Source organism: Doryrhamphus excisus, linkage group LG14, assembly GCF_037039965.1.
Source record: "Doryrhamphus excisus strain RoL-2023G ecotype Guam linkage group LG14, RoL_Dexc_Guam_v1.1, whole genome shotgun sequence".
Taxonomy (NCBI): Eukaryota; Metazoa; Chordata; class Actinopteri; order Syngnathiformes; family Syngnathidae; genus Doryrhamphus; species Doryrhamphus excisus.
Window position 1 is genome coordinate 6,353,430 of NC_136370.1, and position 21,985 is coordinate 6,375,414.

Genomic DNA, 21,985 nt, shown 5'->3' on the forward strand with positions numbered 1-21,985 from the left:
TTCGATTTGGGACACAAAATGGGGACGATTCAAACTTGGGACAAAGTGCAAGTAAGAGACAATTTCAAGGTAATTTCCACGGAGGGTCTGTCATTCTCTCTGGTGGACTATAAGTGGAGGTGGGTGGAGAGTGGGAGGATCCCCCAGACGGACTGTGCAGACCCCTTCATCTGTAACGGCTGCATAACACAGATGTTGGGAGTCATCTGTCAGCCTGACTCTTCTCTTTTTCCGGGTCTGGGCTGCTGCTTGGCGAGGGGTGGGAGTTGAAGCATTGGACACGGTGCTGTCACAATGGAGACACATGCAAATACCGTGCCCCCTCTGTGGTGTCCTGCCCAAGTATCTAGCAGACCAGAGCAAGGGAGGCATGTGACATCAGTCCTATTAGGTCCTTCTCTCGCCGTGCATTAGAATTGGAAATGATGGGCTGCTCTCTGAGGTCTTGCTTGGCTTCCCCAGGGTCCAGAGGGGGACCTCAGTTCTCCATCCTTTTGTATAAAAAGGGAGGGGAGGTGAGGTCTCTCTGTCCTTCTGTGGTCTGTTATGAATAGATGTGGATGTAATGATCACCCCCCCCCCCCACCCCCCAAATTTAAAATATCATTCAGCCCACTCGTCATATGTCGTTCATTGGGTGCTGTGCAGATGCCACTGTTTTGGGAAGTGCTTATAAAGTTTAGTGTGACACATCTCCTGTCTCCTTCCTTCCCTCCATTACTTTCACACACAGCTCCCTTGTGATGAAGGCTTTTTTTTTTTTCAACTCGGGGCCCTTAATGTGTCGTTTTCATTGGCACCAAGGCAGGTTGCAATATGGTGCCGCGGCTCGCTCGGGGAATATGAATGTTGATTAAGCATGCGTTCAGCCTTTTGAAATTCAGAGGCAAGTGTCAGAATAATGGATGTTGAGCAAATGTCAAGCATTTGTTAATTTCTCAGTTATTGGGGGTTTATCTAGCATGATCTTTTGGAGGCAACGCAAAGGGCAGGCTTGTTGTGGCATGTGCCATTGATATGGTGATTTCTTGGGCTCCAGACACTTTGTTTTTGACGGCTCAAGACGAAGCAGAGGGACTTGCTCATTGATTATTTATTGTACCTCTTGTGTGTGTGTTTTCTTTACTCAGTGCTTAACCAGCATGTAATGCCTCCATCCTTTTTACACATTCATCTAACTTCTTGGCTGTATATAGCCAAAATATAATGTTTTCTTGCATTTTTTTTTACCATTCATGCTCTATAGTGTACTGAAATTACAGATTTCAATAGCATACTGTGGATATTATATAAAATGAAAAGCCAGAGTACATATGTCACTTTTTGTATGCATACTTTTCATCCAAAGAAAATAACATTTTGCTGACATGACAAACATATGAACCGGAGCTCAACAGAATTAAAAAGGATTGTGTATGTGTAGAGTAAATTCAATTGGTAGACAGCAGCTTTTTTTGTTTGGAAATGAATTGATTTCTCAAAGTTGTATTATGATTTTTTATTTCTGTATTTTTGTATATTAGTATATTGTATTATTAGTATATTATAATTATTACTGCATCATTATGTAAAGCTCAGAATTTTAGACCTCACTATTAATTAGTTAATTTTGAAAACAAAAAATTTGTTTGAATGTTTATTTGAAGGTATTTCCCAACTTTTTCAATAAATTATTGAGAAAACAATTTGACCCTTTTGAAACTATTCAAGACTAGGTATTTTGTGAATTGCAGTGTTTCCTGCAATCTATTTGTGGCAATGACGGTGGACGGAATTGTCAAATTTGCATAATTGGCCATAACATGCTTAAAAAAAGTGGGGGGAAAAAAACGTGAAGCAAAAAAAAAAGTTTAGAACAATGGCCATGGTCAAACCTTAGTTTTTATGCTGGCAATTTGCATATATACCAGAAAAGAAAAGAGACGAGATCAATGATAATTAATTCCAAAGCCAAAAAAAAAACATTTCCACTGCATTTCAGCCCTGCAACAAAAGGACCACTTGCCATCATCCTAGTGATTCTGTGGTTAACAGTCAGTTACAAGCACAAAGGCTGGAGATGACTCTGTCATCCTGATTGAGAGAGAATTACAAAGGGGGGGGTGCTTGAAATATTTGTCTTTCCTCTGTTAATCTATGGTTACCTGTAAGGACACTTGTGCAGTTATCACAGTTAGCACAAAAAGGGCTTAAGGGCTTCAGGAAAAGGATATTGCAAGGATGCAACCTAAACCATCCAATTTTTCAGATCATTCAAGTGGACCTATTATGCAAATTTTTGGTGCTTTGTATTAATTTGTGGACTCCTTTAGAGCAGATGCACATGATAACTTGCACAGAAAGGTTTCTAGATCTTGTAGATTATGTACCTCTTTCTGGAGTGTTTTCATGGACTTCCTGCTTCTGACCCAAACGGTATTTTAATTTACCATCCTTGGTCTTCCTTGAGCTACGCCCATTCTGCTGTGATTGGTCACAATCCCAAGTGCTGCCAAGGACTGCCAGATACGAAGGTCCACGCTTACTGACTGCAGGCAATCTGCAGTCCATATAAGGAAGTCCGGATTGCATTGATGTCAGTAAACTTGATGTTAGAAAAAAACTCTGTAAAACCGAGCGTGCAGAGCCATCTTTCAGGGCCACTTCCAAATGCATAAACCTTATTACTCTGTGTGTTGATATAATTTATCATGAGAATGCAACAGTTATAGTGCATAAAGTGGAAAAAGGCATACTGTAAAAGGTTGTCTTTAAAACTTCAATGAGAGGGGTTTAATTGTTGTGAAAAAAGGTTTCAGGCCGCCCAAGAAAGTCCAGCAAACATCTGGACTGTCTCAGAAAGTCGATTTACTGTAGCTTCGGGACTGGGGATTTATCATTGTAGCGCTCGCTCGGGAATGGTCATAGGCAGGCGTGAGTGCACTTGTTTGCACAGTGAAGCAAAGACTTTTTGGAAGATGGCCTTGTGTCAAGAAAGGCGTGTAGAAACCACTCCTCTCCAGGAAAAACAGCAGGGACAGACTGTTATTCTGCAAAAGATACAGATATTGGACTCCTGGAGAGTGGGATAAAACCATTTTCTCTTATGAATCCCCTTTCTGATTGTTTGGGACATCTAGAAAAAAGCTTGTCCGACAAAAGATAAATTGAGTGCTATCATCAGTCCTCTGTCATCCAAACAGCAAAGCCATCTAAAATCATTTGCATGAGGGTATGCCTGCTATGATGATCAATCAATAAATACTTACGATAAATAAAAACATGCTCAATAATTGTGCCGGCCTCGATATATCGACAAGTGCATGTGTGTGTGTTTTCCTCCTCTCTCTACCAAACCGGATGGATGACAAGAGGGTTCACTCTGTGCATCTGTTTCAACACCTTGGCGTGTTGGTTCTACAGTGGAATGAACAGAGTCAGTGAACCCTCTTTTTGGTCATTCAGTCTCTGTGTCTGAGTGGGGAGAGGCGGGGCGGTTCGTGAATGTACATAGTGGTGCATAGAGTGCTGCACAATTTTCTTGTGTTGCTTCTTTTTTTTTCTTGAGTGCTTACAGATCAGGGCGGGCTGACAGCGGCATTTGCTGCTGGTTGAGAAGAGCAACTGGTGCATTCATTTCAGTCTCTAAAACACTTTTCACTCACAAGTCATCTAACTGATAATGGATCGTTGTGGCAGTTAACATAGTTGTTGTTAGTGTTGGTTTAGGCATATTGTACTGAGCTGCCAAAGATGTGCATACGGTCTTCCTTGCCACAGTAGTGCCATATCGTTATAAATTATTTTTTTTGTTCTATGGTTAGCATCACACTTTCCCCTCTTTGCCATTTGTGGTACAAATTCTAAATAGTAAACCTTAAACATGTAAACAAATAAATTACAAAAAGTCAGGAAGTGATCTCTACATCTCTTGTGAGAGATCCCGAGTACCCTCCAGTGTGTTATGACACATTTATCATATAATTCATGCGTAAATGAATGAAAGGATGAATGAAGCACAGGCCGAGAGGAGCAATATCAAAATAAGTGAAAGCTGTGCTGACTTCACAGCTTCACGTCAGGCCGAGGGATTCATGAATAATAGATTCAATCAATTACTTGATTAGGAAGCACAGGAATGACGACTTCCTCTTCATATTATGCAATGTTGTCCAAGTACATTCGATAGATTGCATTGCCTTTTCAGCTCATCGAGCTAAAAACACTGAGCTAAGCAGCCCTCTTAAGTAAAGTATTGGTTGTAAACCATTTTATAAGGACACTTTTTAGGGTAGAAACTGTCTTTGTGAGGTTATTGGATAGAATTTGATGTACAGTAAGTGTGTGTTGATAGAAAATAAGCTTTCAGACAGTATGAGCTGATTGTAAAAGTGTTGCATTAGCGTTGTCCTTCATCTCGGTTCAGTGCTTGTTTTTACCAGTTTGGGGCAAATGAGCTTGAATTCTTTTTTGTTTTGTTTGAACACTGATTAAAAAAAAAAAACCAAAAACAAAGGTTTGTACATTTACATAACATTCTTTTAAAGAGCTGAAATAACAATGTGGCTATTTCTGTGTAGTGTTTTATGCATATTACATCACTTCAAGTAGTTTTTGCAGGTCAATATTGCCAGTGAGTTGAATATTTTATTTTATGTATTACTCAATCAAAGGATTTTTCAGTAGAATATTTCATTTGTTAAAATATTTGATAGCTGCAGCCCTAAAAAAAAAAATCAGCATAATAATAGCATGACCGGCTGCGGTGGTAATCCAGCTAAAACTCAACTCTGAACCCTCGGCGTCATGACGAGTCAGCACATCCGGAACACTTTTATTGCAACATATACATGAGCAAAAGTTTTATTTACTTGTATGTCTTAACTACTACACTATCAATACTAGACTATACTTACTATATGGAATAATACTAGAGTAAAGGTGACTATAGGGGTGTTATTTCATGTCTAGAGGGCTCTAATAATGGTAATAACCTTATTTAGAAGGTCATAAACCGATTTTATATGTTCTCACTCCAAAAGTATTCTGTTGAAAGAGGGAATCTTGCTTGTCAGGTGTGGAACTAATTAGCTGCACTAAACAATGGATTACTGCATATATGTGTTTGTTTCTACCTCCTCTACTCAAATGATATCACTTAACGCACAATGAAAAAAACTATATTACTCCACGGTTGTTTTCAAAGTATGTGCTGAGAAACAGATGTTAGCATTTTGGCTATCAGCGTGGGTAATTAGTGGCATTTGCATATCTAGCTGTGCGCCTTTTGATAGAATATGGACATGTGGCAGTGTTTTGCATACTGTTGTTGTTCATGAGTGAAGTTCTTATATATGAATTTTAGCTGTTGTCCTTATTGTTTAGCTTCATCGTCAGTGATGGAGAAAAGTCAAAGATGTTGTTCTGTCTAAATTATCATGCCCTGAAGTGTCGCATCAAGCATGCAGATCCACCAAATGGTACCACGGCACCATATGATCCTCATGTCATTAGCCAGGTGGCTTTCATTACCTAAATTACCGCTATTGTTTATAATTAATTATTTGTCGATTGGAAGATTGTGAATTTAACTGATCTTCTCAAATCCTCCCCCATCCCATATTAATTGGGTTGAAAGGCTGTATTCAGCTTCTCTTGCTTTTGTATTCCAAATTATTTGATGCTCGTTTAACAACAAAAAAAAGACAGTTCTATTCTTAGTTTAATTTGTCACATTCCTAAGCAGTGGATTGCCAAACTTAACTGAGCTTGAAGCAGCGACCAGACAGGCAAACCAGCCGAATGACAAAGTGGAAGGCACTAATTATTTTTAATCTCATCGGTTGCTTGACTATTTTGGGGTGCATATTATTGCCCTCCCCCGTCTTGCATTGTAGGAGGAAGATAATTAGGTTGAAAGTGAAGGATTCCTTAGCCACTCTACTGTTTCCCAGCCTTCTGTTTTCTCATGTTCTAAATGATGAGAGTATCAGAAGAGTGAAATGTAATTTTAATTCCAGCCAAGGTCAAATAAAAGATGTGTTCATGCAGAAATGCATGTTGTTTGATTGAGTGACTCAGCAAATCTGAACCAAGACATAGACCTCATTCATTAATTTTCTATGCCGCATAATCCTCACTAGGGTGATGGGGGGTATGCTCGTATTCCAGTTGACTTTGGGCAAGAGGCGGGGTACACCCTGGACTGGTCGCCAGCCAATCACAGGGCATATATAGACAAACAACCATTCACATTCATAGCTATGGACAATTTATAGTTTGCAATTAACCCATTTTTTTAGGAAACCGGAATGTATTTTTAAGCTTCCACTGATTGATCGGCTCCAATTTTCTTTTTTTGTTTTTGGGGGATCGGTGATTGGCCGATCTTTACATATGAACCTGATCTTATCGACATCTGCAAAAGTCGGCTGCCGTCCCTTCAGCTAAGACTATTGCTATAGCTGGAGCCAGGCAGCGTGTCATGTTAAGCGCTTATTGAGCAGTGGAAAGAGCGAAGCTAATTTGAGGTAAATCATTGAGTAGATGACCAGCCATTTTTGGTGAATGTGCACTTTATTTTTGGTCATAGGCTCAAATCAGATCTGAAGTGTAACCAGTAGTGCGAGTTTTTAAAATGTGAAAAATAAAAGCATCAAGGATCTGACATTTAGTAGTTTGGACATAAATTTTGTAAATTTTTTCGTTTCTTTATGAGAGAAAAATCCTCATTTGTGGTTAGCGTGTTTCAACAAAGTAAGATTGGAACATTCAAAGTGTATACTATCAGTCATTTTAAAAAAATGCCAAAATTGGAATCTGCAAGTCGGGATTTGTAAAAATTGGTAATTTTTGGTCATTTTTAGTGTGTAAAAATAAGACACTGTTGCAGTAATGACACATTTTTGGTTTGTAATACACATGGCTTAATGTGTCAAATGTCCTTTGTGCCAATAGATGGTAGTAACATAAGGAATGGATGTTGACAGTAGCTTAAAAAAGGCAGAAGTGCCAATGGGTGGTGTTCCTTTTCACTTCTGATGTCCTGGTGTTAACATTGACAAATTAACATGTTAACATTGTAAGTGCCACAAAAAGCCAAAGGGAAAAAAAAAGAAAAAGCTCCTTAGTCCAAAAGTTGTGTGATTTTCGAGGCATGTTTTCTGGAATATGCTGGTGGAATTGCTCAACCTCGGGGGTTTTGCTGTATAATAAAGCAAAATTTACAAGCAGTTGATGTTTGCTAAATACAAGGATGAAGAGTCTTGAACCAGTCATGATGTGCTATATATATCACTATATTGACACTTACTATGGTACCCATTATGTCATTGGATGGTCATATCACCTCGTACTTCAGTACGAGGTGCATTATTAAAAAAAAAAAAACAACAACCTTAAACTGTATTATGGAAAGCAGGAAGTGAACAAATGTAACAGTTACTGATTGTAAAAGTACCAGATGGAGGGGTAGGATTTAATAAGCGTTGCTTCTTCCTACTCCTTTTGGACATGTGGAACTGTGAACTGATTATGGGATGAACTCAATTGTAATCTGATGCATGTTCAAATGAAATAAAACCATTTCCATTACCAACATTTTTTATTTTGGAATTGCAGCTGCTACCACTGTAATGTTGCTTTTAGCTCCATATTTTAATACCTAGCAAGCTTACTGTGCCCAGGGGAGTTAGTGATACATTAATTTTCAAAGAATTCACTTCTAAAGCACTACGAATGTAAAAGGGGGTATTGTAGCGTAAAGCTGAAAAGACACCATTAAACCCAAACTGTTCTTGGTTTGCGTCCAGATCTGGCCACTAATCTCATCAGATTGCTGCTTTTTGTATACAGTACAGTACATCTTTCAGAGCACACCTTTTGTTGCTCACGAGTACACAACGGTGCTGCTTTTGTCTCGTTTTGATCACATTACAAAATGCACTGACTCAAAAAGTAAAAACAAAGCTCCAGAAGAGCTTAGTGCTTTTGAAGCAGATATATTTTCTTAGATATTAAGGGCAGTTTATGTCCCTTTAAAGTTAACAGGGTAAAGATTTAGCAATTAGGCCGTAATCATGCTCATTATGGAGTAATCCATTTAAAACCTAACAGATGTCTGTTCCAGCGGGGGGATCCCGATGGTCCCATGCCAACAATAAGGCTGTAATGTTGTTGAAATGCTCAGGTGCAAGGTTGAAGTGTGGAAGACATTTTTCCACCCCTTCCCCTCCCTTAAGTGTCCACATGTTGACAGTTGACCATTTAATGCCCACCTCCCCCCCGTTAATTGTGGTAGCCCCCTTCGTCCCCAAGCATCATTGTAAATTAATGCTGAAGCAGCAATGCTTTTTTTTCTCTGTGTCCTCAATGTTTCTCTCCTTTTGTCTTTGACTCTAAACTTTTTAGCCTTTTTTTTGAATGATTCCTCTCACATGGGCTTGAAGTGATCTGAATGGGAATGTGCAGTTTTTCCTGACGGGACATTTCAAAGAGCTAACTACATCTGTAGTCCGTCCAAATCATGATATTAGATGAAAGGCATGTATTAATGTAATAGTCAGTTTTAAGAATAAAACCAATCTACAGTGTTCCCTTGCTACATTGCACTTCACCTTTCACGGATTCACGGATTTTAACAGTGCATGAACTTTGATTTTGACTTTTTGACTTTGCATTGTATTCTGTGTCCTTGTCGTGTATTTAGAGCAATCTATCTGCGTTTTCTTGTATGACCCATGTTAGTGTATTTACTACTGCTACAAGTAGAGGGTGAGTTGAAGTTGAAGACATGTCCAGTTCTTCTCTATGTGTAACCAGCTATAACAGTCCTGATTGAACCCGCCCATTGTGTTCTGTGTTCTGATTAGCTTCGTGTCATTATTGAATACTGTAAATTAATCTTCAGTTCATGGAAGACAAGGAGGAGTAAAACACTACAACAGGAAAAAAATATGTTTTATCAAGGTTACAAAAACACTACAGCTGAATGGTGCAGGGACGATTTACTGTGTCCAAGAGATTGATCATTAAAATTACAACAACATTTTTATTTTGAGAGTGTTGAAACAAGAGAGAACTGTGAGAAAAGCGTAAAAATGGTGGGTGTTTTTACAGTCTTTAAACATATATAATAATTGCAGACAAATAAGGTTGTCTACTTCACGGTTTCTACTTATTGCGGGCTATTTTGGGAACCTATCCCCTGCGGTAGAAGGAACAATGGATGCAATATTGTCGGATCTGTCCTGTAGCTCAGGGCTTCTCAACTGGCGTCAGCCTGGGACCCGGACTTTCCTATAGGTTGCGACAAATTTAAGCCAAATGCAGAAAAAACACATTTTGTACATGGACTAAGCAAAACAGTGACATTTCAGAATAATTGAAATCGGAACAATGACAACAAACAGTACATGCCATAATTGATGTACGAGATACACATCTATTTTCTGAGTCTGGAAAAAGTATGGAATTATGAAGTGTCAGATTTGTAGGAACCGTGATATCAATTTTCCATCCTTGGTAATAAATCAACCACATAAAGTCCATTTTGGAGTTCAGCATCACCCACTCAGCAGGTAAAAGGTAAAAGGAGGCCACAACGGCTATAAATAAACATTAATATAAATGGAGGCACAAAAGCAGAGGATCCAGTTTCTTTTCCTCCTATTGCATATGTTTCCTGCAATATGCAAAGAGGATACATTTATCCCTTATTTCCCTGCACTGCATTTTTCCGAGGTTGGTTGTGTTTGACGTTGACTGGAGCCTGGGATGAATGTAGCTTATGGTTGGCAACCTTAAGGAATGGACGGACTCCTGGGAGCAACTGCCTCCTGCAGTGAATGTTTCCATTTTCAAAGCCTATCAGTTGCTGTGGGGGGCGCTTCGCATGTGCCCGTCTTAAAAGTGAGGCCCTCTTGTGACTACCGTTCAAACGTGCAGAACAGTGGTTTTACACGTCTACACAAAATGACAGTCCACAAAGCAGCACATTTTTGGAGCTTAACCGTGTTGGACATCCTCGGTGATTCACGACATGCGTTGCGTGTTGCACGAGTGGTCAAAACACTGCTATGGTGACCATAGAGGTAATGTACAAAAAAAAAATGAAAATGTGGAATTAGCTACAACTGCAGGAGAATGTGCTGAAGGAAATACACTTCTTTCTCTTTCACCTTTCCTCTTCAGGGGTCACCACAGCAAATCAATCGCTTCCATCCAACCCTGTCTTTTGCATATTTTCTACCGCTTTTCCTCACGGGGGTGCTGGAGCCTATCCCAGCTGTCTTCGGGCGAGAGGCGGGGTACACCCTGGACTGGTGGCCAGCCAATCACAGGGCACATATAGACAAACAACCATTCACACTCACATTCATACCTATGGACAATTTGGAGTGACCAATTAACCTAGCATGTTTTTGGAATGTGGGAGGAAACCGGAGTACCCGGAGAAAACCCACACAAGCACGGGGAGAACATGCAAACTCCACGCACAGAGATGGCTGAGGGTGGAATTGAACCCTGGTCTCCTAGCTGTGAGGCCTGCGTGCGAACCACTCAACCATTGTGCCGCCCGTCTTGCATATGTTTCTCTCAAACCAACTATCCTCATCCTCCTTCACTACATCCATAAACCTCCTCTTTGGTCTTCCTGTACGCCTCCTACCTGGCAGCTCTAAACGCAGCATCCTTCTACCAATATATTCACTATCTCTCCTCTGGACATGTCCCAACCATCTCAGTCTGGCCTCTCTGACTTTATCTTCAATGCCTCTAACATGTAATGTCCCTCTGATGTACTCGTTCCTGATCCTATCCATCCTGGTCACTCCCAATGAGAACCTCAGCATCCTCATTTCTGCTACCTTCCTGTCTTTTCCTCAATGGTACTGTCTCTCGTCCAAACAACATGGCTGCTCTCACCACAGTTTTGTGTACCTTTTGTATACACTTCTAATTTAGTAAAAAGCAGCAATATGCTATATCCCGCTGTAAATGATGATAATGAGAGTTTGCATGAGAGACGAGGAAGACTATGACAAGTGGATCAGACATTTTGATGAGCTTGTAGGGGAAAACTACAGTTGAAAACCACAGATGTAGAAGTATACAGGTATTACATAGAACCTTTTTCTCCACAGTTCCACTACATGTATCAAAGAAAAATAGAATGCATGAGCAAGTGATGTTAAACCTTCTCATATCTCACTCAACCGCCCCCCCATCTCCATTGTCAGAGGTGATCATCTGGAACAACTTTGCCACACTTGTTTTCATGTTCTTTTAGATTACAGGGCATCTGGCCCCGCCGCTTTGAAGCCTCCCCCCACCCCCATCCCCTCTGTTCCTTTGTCTATGTGCAATGCTCTTTGGTAATTAACTTTGTCCTTCTTTTATTTGTTCCAGTCACTCGCAGTCCACTCTTCTGAGCATCTTCTCCCTGGAGTACCAGGTTAGAACTTTTCTTCCTTTGTGAGCCTTGACAGGTGCCTAATTGAATGATGAATGTCCCTTTATTTCTTTGTAATTGAACTGCCAGCTCTCTGATTGGTTTGGAGGATGCCCCTCAAACGCCCACCCGCTCTTCCTCACGTTGAAGGCACTTGCCTGCCCGAGTCTCGGTGGATGGCTGCCAAGCCTCCCCATCCATCTGTCTAATAACATCTAGCCCCTGCTTATTTGGTGGACCTGTAATAAATTATGCTAAACCATTATTATTCTGACAATAATAATTTCCTCGTCTAGTGCGGCTGCGTGTGCTAAATGTTTGCTGACTCGCACTGTCACTGCCGCTTTCCACGCTTGACAGCCGATGATGATAAATGGCCGCCGCCGCCAGTGGCAGAAGGCAGCACAGGCAGAAAATGGAGTCATTTATCATCCGCCTGACAGGTGTCAGTCACCCTGGCTGTCCCTGTGGAATTGCATTTTTTTTTAAATGTGTGTAGCAGTTTTTAAATAAGTTGATTTTTATAAACACTGCTCTTCCTCTCTTAACCCTTGTCATCCTCATCACTGAGGAGATTGCATGGAAATGTCAGCTTGTGGAATAGAGTCATTGTTGTGATATTAAGAGATGGGAGAGGAGAGTGTGTGTGTGGAGGGGGGGGTACAGAGCAGTCTTGGCACACTTTGATCCTCCTACCCCTCCTCCAGGAAACTTATTGAAAATAAATCACTGTGACCTAAGATCTCCTGTGCTCCTTCAGAATTCGCAGCATGTAAGCGACGCCAAGACTCAACATGTCGGCCTGTTCTTTATTTACAGCGACGTAAAACACTGCAATCCTTAACTCATTCAATCAGTTTTGGTACCGGCCATTTTTGACGATTTTGACGGATTTTTCAAGGTACACGGAATATTGTTCTTAGGCTATATAAACATGGTATATACCTAAAGAATGACTAGACTGTCATTTTTCATTAGAAATGTTCTTTAGTAATCAACATAGCTAAGTTTCATCAAAATATCTCAACAAAAAAGGGAGAAAAACAGCTTTTTGCGAAAAGATACATTCTAAGCATAATGGAAGCACTGAGGAGTTATATTGTTTTCCTTTGTATTTCTTTATTTAAACCACAAACACACTCATAATAACACATGCAACTTTCTTTGGCTCCATTTTTGGTTAACTTGCAGCCGTGATAAATAAGAAAAGCAGAGACTTGTTGCGTAACTGTAACTACAGCCAGCCGCAGACGGAATTGACTTTGGTTTCATGTCTCCATATATTAGCAAGCTCATAGACAGGAACGTTTTATGATTTAAAAAGTCCAACTTCAGCAAGTTGGACTGTATTAATAACGCCACAAGACGCACACCATATTGCATGCAAACATTAGTAACGTTAATTGTACCAGTAGTAGTATTTTTTTTCCTTTTTAAGACATTACTGTTTTTTTTCACGACAGAAACGGACCAAGAGGGCAATCTCAAGGCACCATGCACCTGATGTCATTGAAAGCCACTACGAAAGGTACTGCGCTCTGCTTGATGGTATTACTCTGCTTTCTGTACTGTAGATTTGGATGCAATGCAGTTGGCTGCTCAATTGCTAATTACATTCAGAGTAAGTTTTACTGTGTTGTTATAATCTTTTAGACACTGGCAAACCTTTAAAGGGGACCTATGATGCTTTTTTTTTTTTTTAGCCTTTCAGTGAGCTCTGAAACGAGTTGGGTATGGCTCGAAACCCCCGGATTTAGAGGGCGTTGTAAAACCGGATAAAGGCGGGCTTCTGTATATGGTTGTGCGCTGTAGGAGAGATACGCTCTCTGCCCTCTCCCAGAATCTGCTTCTGTGTTTACAGTGTTAGCAGTGGCTCCCAGGAAGTGTTTCTTCCGGTCTAAGCTACATTTGTTTACAATTCTGAACGACGCAAATATCAGGCACGAGTGATTGGAGTTCCTGATTCCTTACCAGCAAAATACAACAATTTTAATTTGTCAACGGCATTTCACACTGGTCTGTCTTGTGAACATGGGCCAGTTTGCAGCTGGACTAGCCGACAAACAGCAAGCAGTTAGTAACAATTTATTAATGTCCTAACTGTGTTTATTTTGTGTAAATAGTGGACCAAAAGCGGTTGTCTGTGTGGCATTGTAGAGCAGGATTGCTAAAAGCCATTCCTCATCACAATCAGTGGGTCTCCCCAAGTTTTTTATAAACTGGTAGACCTGCAAAAAACATGTCATGACCACATTACGCTAAAACTACTTGGTAAATGGTATTTCGCTTTGACACTGTTAGCACATTTACCTGCTAATGACGCAGCATCAGGAGCGCGTTCAGTATCTTGCCCAAGTAAACTTCGACATGATCACAGCAGGACGGAGAATCAAACCTACAACCTTCAGGTTGGGAGACAACTCCTCAACTGAGCCATGCCACCCCACATCTTACCATAGAGTTACCATTGACTTACCATTGAGTCATCTTGAAGTACGCTCTTTTCGTGAGAAACTTCGGAATGTCCAGTCTCTACTTCCCGATTGAATTCCAGATCCAAAATATATGGCTGTCTGTTAAAAGCGGATGTTTTATTTTTTTAAATTTATTTTTAAATTTAAATTCATTATATATAAATATTTTAAAGAGACAATTATCCACTCCCATAACGTTAATCAACTCCTATGAAGTTTGGCAGGTAGCGGCACAACACCGGAAGTCATCCTAAGCACTTAAGTGTGACCAACTACAGCGGCGGGGGCGTGCCTGGAGGCGGGTCTTAGGTGGAATACATGAAAACAGACCATTTTCGCTGGAAGCACAAAATCCAAAGAAATACAGCTGGAATAGGTGCAAATTGTGGAAGTTCTAGAAAGCTTTGTGTGTTGGTTATTGTGAGTAGCTGCTCTATAGGAGTATAGGACTCAATATAAAGGGCCAAAAAATTAGCATAATAGGTCCCCTTTAAGAAGTTCAGTTTCAGCCGTGGAGGGAAAACAGCCTTTTTTGGGCGGCAGGGGTTACCTCACTAATGAACCATCGTATTCATGCGTGACTCTGAAGGAAATTTGAAGCCCTCCAAGCAGCGTTGCTCTAACCACACAGAGCTTGCCATATGCCACCCAGGCCAAAGTCATCAGGGACATTAGCATGTCTCGGCTAGCCCTCTAAAGCCGCCTTGTGTCTGCCTTTGTGGCCCATTTGTTGTCACAGCTTTTGTTCTTCTTTTTTGTCGTAATGAAGGTATCTGAGCGAGGCCAAGGCACATCCCTCTGCTCCCGTCTTGCTGGAGCTGGCCAATGAGGTAATGGTTTAACCCCAACCACCACCCATCCCCCACCCCATCATCCCCTTTCATTGATGTCCTTTTGTATCAATGCCTATATAGAAGTTGGCAGCAGTTTTTGATTTTCTCTCTTGTCTGTTAGTCATTATCAAAATTGGTGAAATGGTCAGCTCCATTATCAATTATTTAATGTAATTAACTCTCACCTCCATCAAGCAGATGTGAAAATACTTTGTGTGTGTTTTTATCGAGCAATTTGCCCCAAATTGCAGCCCGGGCAAAGTTGCCGCAAACTGCAGACAGGTGAGGGAGGGAAGGGTTCAACTGTTAATTCCTTCTTCTATCACTTCATTACTTCTTTAATTTGACATGATGTCGTAAAGGTTGCGTGTTAGGGTAACTCAAGGGTACCAATTATGACAATTACAAAAATATAGTAAGTGTAGGATTTTAGTTTTTGCTCCCATTTTTCATGGGCTGAACTCAAAGATGTAAAACTTATTGTATGTACACAAAAGTCTGATCTCGCTCAATTGTTGTCACCAATCTGTCTAAAACAGATATTCATTGTGCAGATGTAAAAAGGAGGAGACAGATGTCAACTGGGTGGTTCTTAATGTCTTTTTTTAAATCAAAAGATACTACGCAATACGAGAGCTGCAATTATTAATTAATTCATTCATTTTCTATCGCTTATTCTCACTAGGATAAGTTGTGGGGGGTGCTGGAGCCTATCCCAGCTGCTGTGCGAGAGGCGGGGTACACCCTGGACTGGTGGCCAGCCAATCACAGGGCACATATAGACAAACAACCATTCACACTCACATTCATACCTATGTACAATTTTGAGTCGCCAATTAACCTAGCATGTTTTTGGAATGTGGGAGGAAACCGGAGTACAGGGAGAAAACCCACGCATGCACGGAGAGAACATGCAAACTGGTGGAGAGCTGCAATTAATCCAATTAATTGACAACTATTTTGGTATCTTAAAATGATAATGATTTTTTCTTTAGTTATCCATGAAAGTAGACTGTTTGTGTTTGGTTCATATTGATTCGGTCTATCAAGAGCTGAACAGATTACTCGATTAATTAAAACAACAAGCTTCAGATTAGGAGCCACACGGTGAAGAAGTGGTTTGCATGTTGACCACACAGTCAGGTGATCCGGAAGACCTAGGTTTGAATCTTCACTTGAGCATGTGAAGTTTGCATGTTCTCCCCGGGGTACTCCGACTTCCTCCCACATTCCAAAAACATGTTAGGTTAATTGCTCCAGCACACCCCCGCAACCGTAATGAATGAAAAATGAAGGAAAGCTTCACATTAATGAAGTGAAAACATAATGTTAGTTGTAGCCCTACATGATACTGTTACATCTCATGACTTATCTGTTTTCTGACATGTGTAACTGTTGTTTTGCAATCCATCCCGGAAACGTTCTCGGTTCTGTGCATGCACGTCACAAATTTTTTATGAGAAGAAAAAAAATTTTACATGAAAAAGCACTATGTCTACTTGCACCATGGATATGATAGAAGGAGAATTTTTTTTACTTCCTCAACTCGTGGAACTGTTAGCTTCTGCTCCAGAAAATATAACTTCCTGCTTCTATACCTGAAGGATCATGGGAAATGACCAGGCATTTGATTTAATCAAACATCCAATTGAAATCGGCTTTTAACAGACAACCGTTCACAAGTGAAATGACGACATGACACAACCGTGTTCTCTTGTCTCTGTTTGGGAACACTTGACCTTCCCAGTGAAGGACAAGTGGATAAGGTCAAAAGCGGTAGAATTCAAGAACAGGACTATATATGTATTCAATATTATTTATCGAGTTTGAAAAGCCAGATGCTCCTGTATTTATTGGTCATTTCTCTGCCTTGCCGTCCTGTCATTTCCGTCTTATTTTGCCCATTTAAACGCATGCATTAGAATTTTTATGGTGGGGCTTATGCCAGTCAAGTGTTTCTTAATCTAAAATCAGAGGAGTTCACATGCATCGGTGGCTCCTCAAAGCTAACTGTCATTATTCATTTTCTATTTAATTGACACAAGATTTTTTTTCGCCCCTCTTTTAAAAGACTGAATCCAGCTCAGAGATAACCGTCTATGAACCATTTAACTGTCATTTTAATATGCTACTTAACATTTAAACCAAGCACTCATGGTCTCTCAGACCACTAATTGATGTAGTTCCATCCCTTTATGAGACAATATATCTCCAATGGAAAGAAATGATTAACAATGATGAAAACTGCTACCAGAGCCTTTTCGCCCCGAGATGTCTCCCATGAATATTGCCGTTTTATGCCTAATATAGACTTTTTATGTAAAGGTCATTTAAACATACAGGCTTTAGAACGGATGCCAATACGTTAACGTATAAGCCCCACTCTCCAGATGTGAGGAACAATGAAATCGGATCAGAAAGCTGATGAAGAGTAATTATATTCAGCAGAACAAAAGGACGTCCTGTGACTCCTCAGTGGTGTGATCTTTATCCACCGTCGGACTCAGGACCGGTAATGGACTGGTGATTAATATGAAAATTATGGAGGTGCGAGTACCTGAACTAATCAGGTGGTCCTTTTATTCAGGCGGGGGGAATCTTAGTGATTTTTGCCATTTTTCATGTGTCAGCTCTGGGATGCTAGTTACCAGAAACCTGCCAACCTCGTGGCTATCTAAAGGTGTTAATGGAGGGGAGTCTAATCAGCACAGAGAGGAAAAAGACCTGGAAGAGACAAAAGAGAGTGGAAATGCAATGCTAAGTCTCATTTATTGAAGGTGATGACAATTACACCTGATTTTAAAAGGACAAAATAGTAAGACAGGCTGAGAAGCGGGTTTGTTTTTAGATCATTTTTATTCAGTTTACAAATTAATCGTGATTAATCATCATTTGCTATGTCTGATATCCATTTCACTGTATTTTATAAACAGAAAGACATGTAAAAAGGAGAGGATTATAAACATATAACCTACTGCATGATGCACATGAGTTAATTACGCACATAATTATTTAAACAAATTGGTTACTGCTGTTGATGCATTATTTTGACAGCGCTAATTTTTTCATTGCAAGAGAATAGTTATAAAGGGTGACAAAAGTCTTTAAAGTCTGGGTGTTCCGATCATGCCACCAATCATTTTCATCAATTTCATCATCATCAATTTTTGCTTCCACACTGCAGAATTAACACGCATTCACAAGCAATGTCAGCTGACATTGCATCATCTAGTTATTATTTATGATTGTATATCAGAACATTAATGGTTTATTTGGTCTGGTCATAAATGTTGACAATAATATAATTTAGCGTCAATTTGTGGGACAATAAACATTTCGATTCTTTGCTCTGTGACGCAATTAAATAAAAAAAGATCGCTTGTCTCATCCTATTTTGTTATTGTCCGTCCGCCCATCCATTTCTGTACCGCTTAGTACTTTTCTTACTTAGTACTTTTAAAATCCTGTCTCTGAGTTGGTTGTCTCCTGACTCCCCTAGTAATGACCTTTGGCTCTGATCGATAAAGCAGTTTTCTTTGCATTGGTTTAAGCTAGTGGTTAGCAAGATTTAATGGATAATTTTGATTTAATCATGTTTTTTTGTCCTGTTACAGGTGGATTTGTCTCCTGCGCTGATGGCTCGCATCATCCTAGACAGGTTCCTTCAGGATCTGGAGGGTGGAATGCGTGAGTAACACATTTCTATTTGCCTCATTCTCTTCTCCATCAGTCTTAATTGCAGTCGTTTGTCTTTGGAATCCTCCCCTGTTCCCGTCTCCACTTTTCCAGTTTACTTCTATTTTCCCTTTCCTGTTCAATCCAAATGAGCAACAGACTACTTCTAGTAGGTTTGACAATTGAGCGGTAGGAGCCTCTTAACTGCTATTTGGATCAATGTAAGCTCACCTCATCAGTGTTATTTATAACATTTCGGTCCTTCCCCCTTCATCCCCGCTTGCATCCATCTACCATACCTTCTCCTCCTGCATCCTCTCTATAACCTTCCACTGAGGAAATTGAGTGACAAAGTGACAAAAAAATCAAACTGTTCCGAGGTACTGCTGGTGGATGAGCTGCTGGGGAAGTAAACTCCAGATTAAAATATTTTTGTTGAAATTGTCAAAGATATTGTCCAGATATATTTAGAAATTCACTCTGTAAAACACAATGTCAACATGATATTTAATTAATTAGATTGAGAAAGAGAATGCGTACATTAAGTATGCATCGCCGTGATTCCAATAGAGCTCCAGTATGCAGAAGCCTGTGTGTCTGCACTCTTGCTTTGAGATGACCAGAGAAGATGTGCTTGCGATTTAATCATGAAAGAGATGAAAGCGGATGTGTGTTATTTTCAAATTCACCACAGCACGGCCATTTGTCAATGTCAAAATGTGATTGCTTTGGACCTACAGCAGCGTTATCCACTGCTTGTCAAAATACAAGTCGGTGCAGCTTGTAGAGCTGGTCATTCATTCAGGAAGATGCACACACGGTCACAGATAATATTACATTGCTTCCTTCTATCTCTATACAGTATAAACACGATTTGACGTTGTTCATCATACTTACATACAGTAAGTGTCATATTTGCATCTGCAATGTAGGAAATAACTTCAACTTCAATCGCTTTCTGGAGTGATTGTTATTTTTGACTTAGACGCATTGACAAGACAAATACAGTGGTGTGAAAAATATGGTAATGGTAATGGTTTTATTTCATTTGAACATGCATCAGATTACAATTGAGTGCATTCCATAATCAGTTCACAGTTCCACATGTCCAAAAGGAGTAGGAAGAAGCAAAGCTTATTAAATCCTACCCCTCCATCTGGTACTTTTACAATCAGTAACTGTTACATAATACAGTTTTTTAATTTATTTATTTTTTTAAATAATGCACCTTGTACGGAAGTACAAGGTGATATGAGCATCCAATGCCATAATGGGTACCATAGTAAGTGTCAATATAGTGATATATATAGCACATCATGACTGGTTCAAGACTCTTCATCCTTGTATTTAGCAAACATCAACTGCTTGTATTGTTTCTTGAATTGGCTCATCGTTGTGCATTGTTTGAGGTCCTTACTCAATCCATTCCATAGTTTGATTCCACATACTGAAAAGCTATGGCTTTTTAACGTAGTCTTAGCATATAAGTGTTTCAAATTTAGTTCTTCCCTGAGATAGCCCCTTCCTTGATTCAATATTCTTTTACATGTTTGTCACACTAAATGTTTCAGACCATCAAACAACTCAACACAAAATGCATTATTAAGATCCAAAGCTACATGGACCTGTATGAAAAAGTGATTGCCCCCTAAAGCTAATAACTGGTTGGTCCACCTTTAGCAGCAACAACTGAAATCAAGTGTTTGCGATAACTTGCAATGAGTCTCTTACAGCGCTGTGGAGGAATTTTGGCCCACTCTTCTCCAGAATGAAGCACCGTTGTAAGGTCATGCCACATCATCTCAGCATCTCTTTGAATGAGTTGTCACTGCGCTCAAAGGTTCACCACGTTCTGTGTTTTGGCATGTAGTGATCTTACTGTGGTTTGCTGGAATCCCATAGCTTTAGAAATGACTTTATAACCTGTTCCAGACTGGTGTAGCTTAATTAACAGTCACTTTTTCCACATAGGTCCATGTTGTTTTGGATTTTTTTACTCTCTTAATAATAAAAAGTTTCATTTCAAAATAATTTAATGTTTTATGATTTGAAAGTGTGTCAAACATGCAAAACCAATTGAAATCAGGAAGGGGGCGAATATTTTTCAGTACTATTGTTTTTCTTCAGTCATAATTGTGGACTTTAATGCATTGGCAGGACAGAAATGTGTTTTGTCGCCACACTTTGTCTTTACTATACTAGACTTGACAGGACAGTGAGATGAGTATCTGTTTTACTTCTTTAGTTATTATGGTTGACTTAGATTAATTGACAGGACAGAGAACTTTGCGTCTGTTTTGTAGCTACACTTCTTTCATTATTATTGTTCACATAGCTCGGTTTTGTCGCTCTTCATTACAATCACGTATTACACCTATTTCATCCCTACACTTCTTTTGTTATCATAGCTGGCTGAGACAGGGCAAGGGGAAAGCTCTGTTTTGCTGGAGCATCTCTGCAGCCTCCTCATGACCTCATGGACTCTTGCAAATGAATTGTTCCCCATGCCGGCCACCTCAGCTACCTCCCCGTGTGTATATTAGACACTGGTGATGTTTTTCCATTATGAAACAATGCCAAGATAATTGTCTTTGCTGGCAATTAGCTAACAGCCTGCTTTAGAGCCATCGGCAGACATATTTGTCATGCTCGTCCTTCAGTCCCAGACTGGTTCTTTGGGCTTGCAAAAGGAGGCCAGCAAAGATCAATCGACTTCAGTATAAGGGACATTACCCCGCAACTGGGTTAGTGGCTCGGCTTTGCGTTTCACTGTTGTTTTTTTTAATTCCCTCTCTTCACCTTTGCATTTAAGAGACACGGAAATGGTGCCTTTGGGAGTGTGGAATATGTGTACAATCACCAGTGCTGGATCGATACAGGCTTTCAAATTGTTTTCTGCGCCTTCCTTGTTTTGTTTTTCTCTCTCCCTCCCTCCTTCCTTCCTCTAACCTCACCATGGCTACAGCTGCGACTCGATCCCTCCACCTCAATCCCACTCCCCTGCTTTTTTCAGTAAGTATTAGCCATGCAGAATAGCATATTATTTATTCGTGGTGCTTGTAAATAAATCAATGCATTCAAATATATGATATTACAGTATATTGAATATCATATCAACAAGCATAATGCTCCTCGCTATACATGCTATATGTACTGTTTGACAATTCCAAGGTCAGAAATGTCCAATGCTGGAGTATTAGGAAACCAGTATGTATAGCAATACTGCTAAATAAAGACATTAGACTGGTTTACTGGCGTTAATCATATCTAAAGTCAATGTTTTTTATATTGAATGGTTGAGTCTGCAATTAGCAGCTAGTAGGTGGCTGTAACTAACTACTACGGCGGACTGTATACCACCCTGAGTATTGCTCTTGATGTCTATACTACAACATTAACCGCATATAAAGGAGATGACACCTGTAAAGCTGTAAAGTTTAGGCTGAGGAAGCATCACTATTTTACGGTGGCTGAGAAGTGCAAACTCATTAACAAAAAGCAAAACAAAGTTAAACCACCCAAATATGGAATTTACCAAATTTTACCAAATTTACCAAATGTATTTACCAAAT

At 39.9% G+C, this 21,985-nt stretch overlaps 1 protein-coding gene across 3 annotated transcripts in view; it reads left to right on the forward strand.

Annotated features, from left to right (window-relative positions):
• Positions 1-21,985, forward strand: part of cdin1 (CDAN1 interacting nuclease 1) — an 82,587-nt gene that overhangs the window by 4,206 nt on the left and 56,396 nt on the right. For all 3 annotated transcript variants that reach the window (XM_078796077.1, XM_058091414.2, XM_058091417.2), the window contains exons 3-6: positions 11,389-11,434; positions 12,895-12,959; positions 14,675-14,735; positions 18,353-18,425. In XM_078796077.1, coding sequence (XP_078652203.1) covers positions 11,389-11,434; positions 12,895-12,959; positions 14,675-14,735; positions 18,353-18,425 — 245 coding nt within the window. The remainder of the gene's footprint in view (positions 1-11,388; positions 11,435-12,894; positions 12,960-14,674; positions 14,736-18,352; positions 18,426-21,985) is intronic.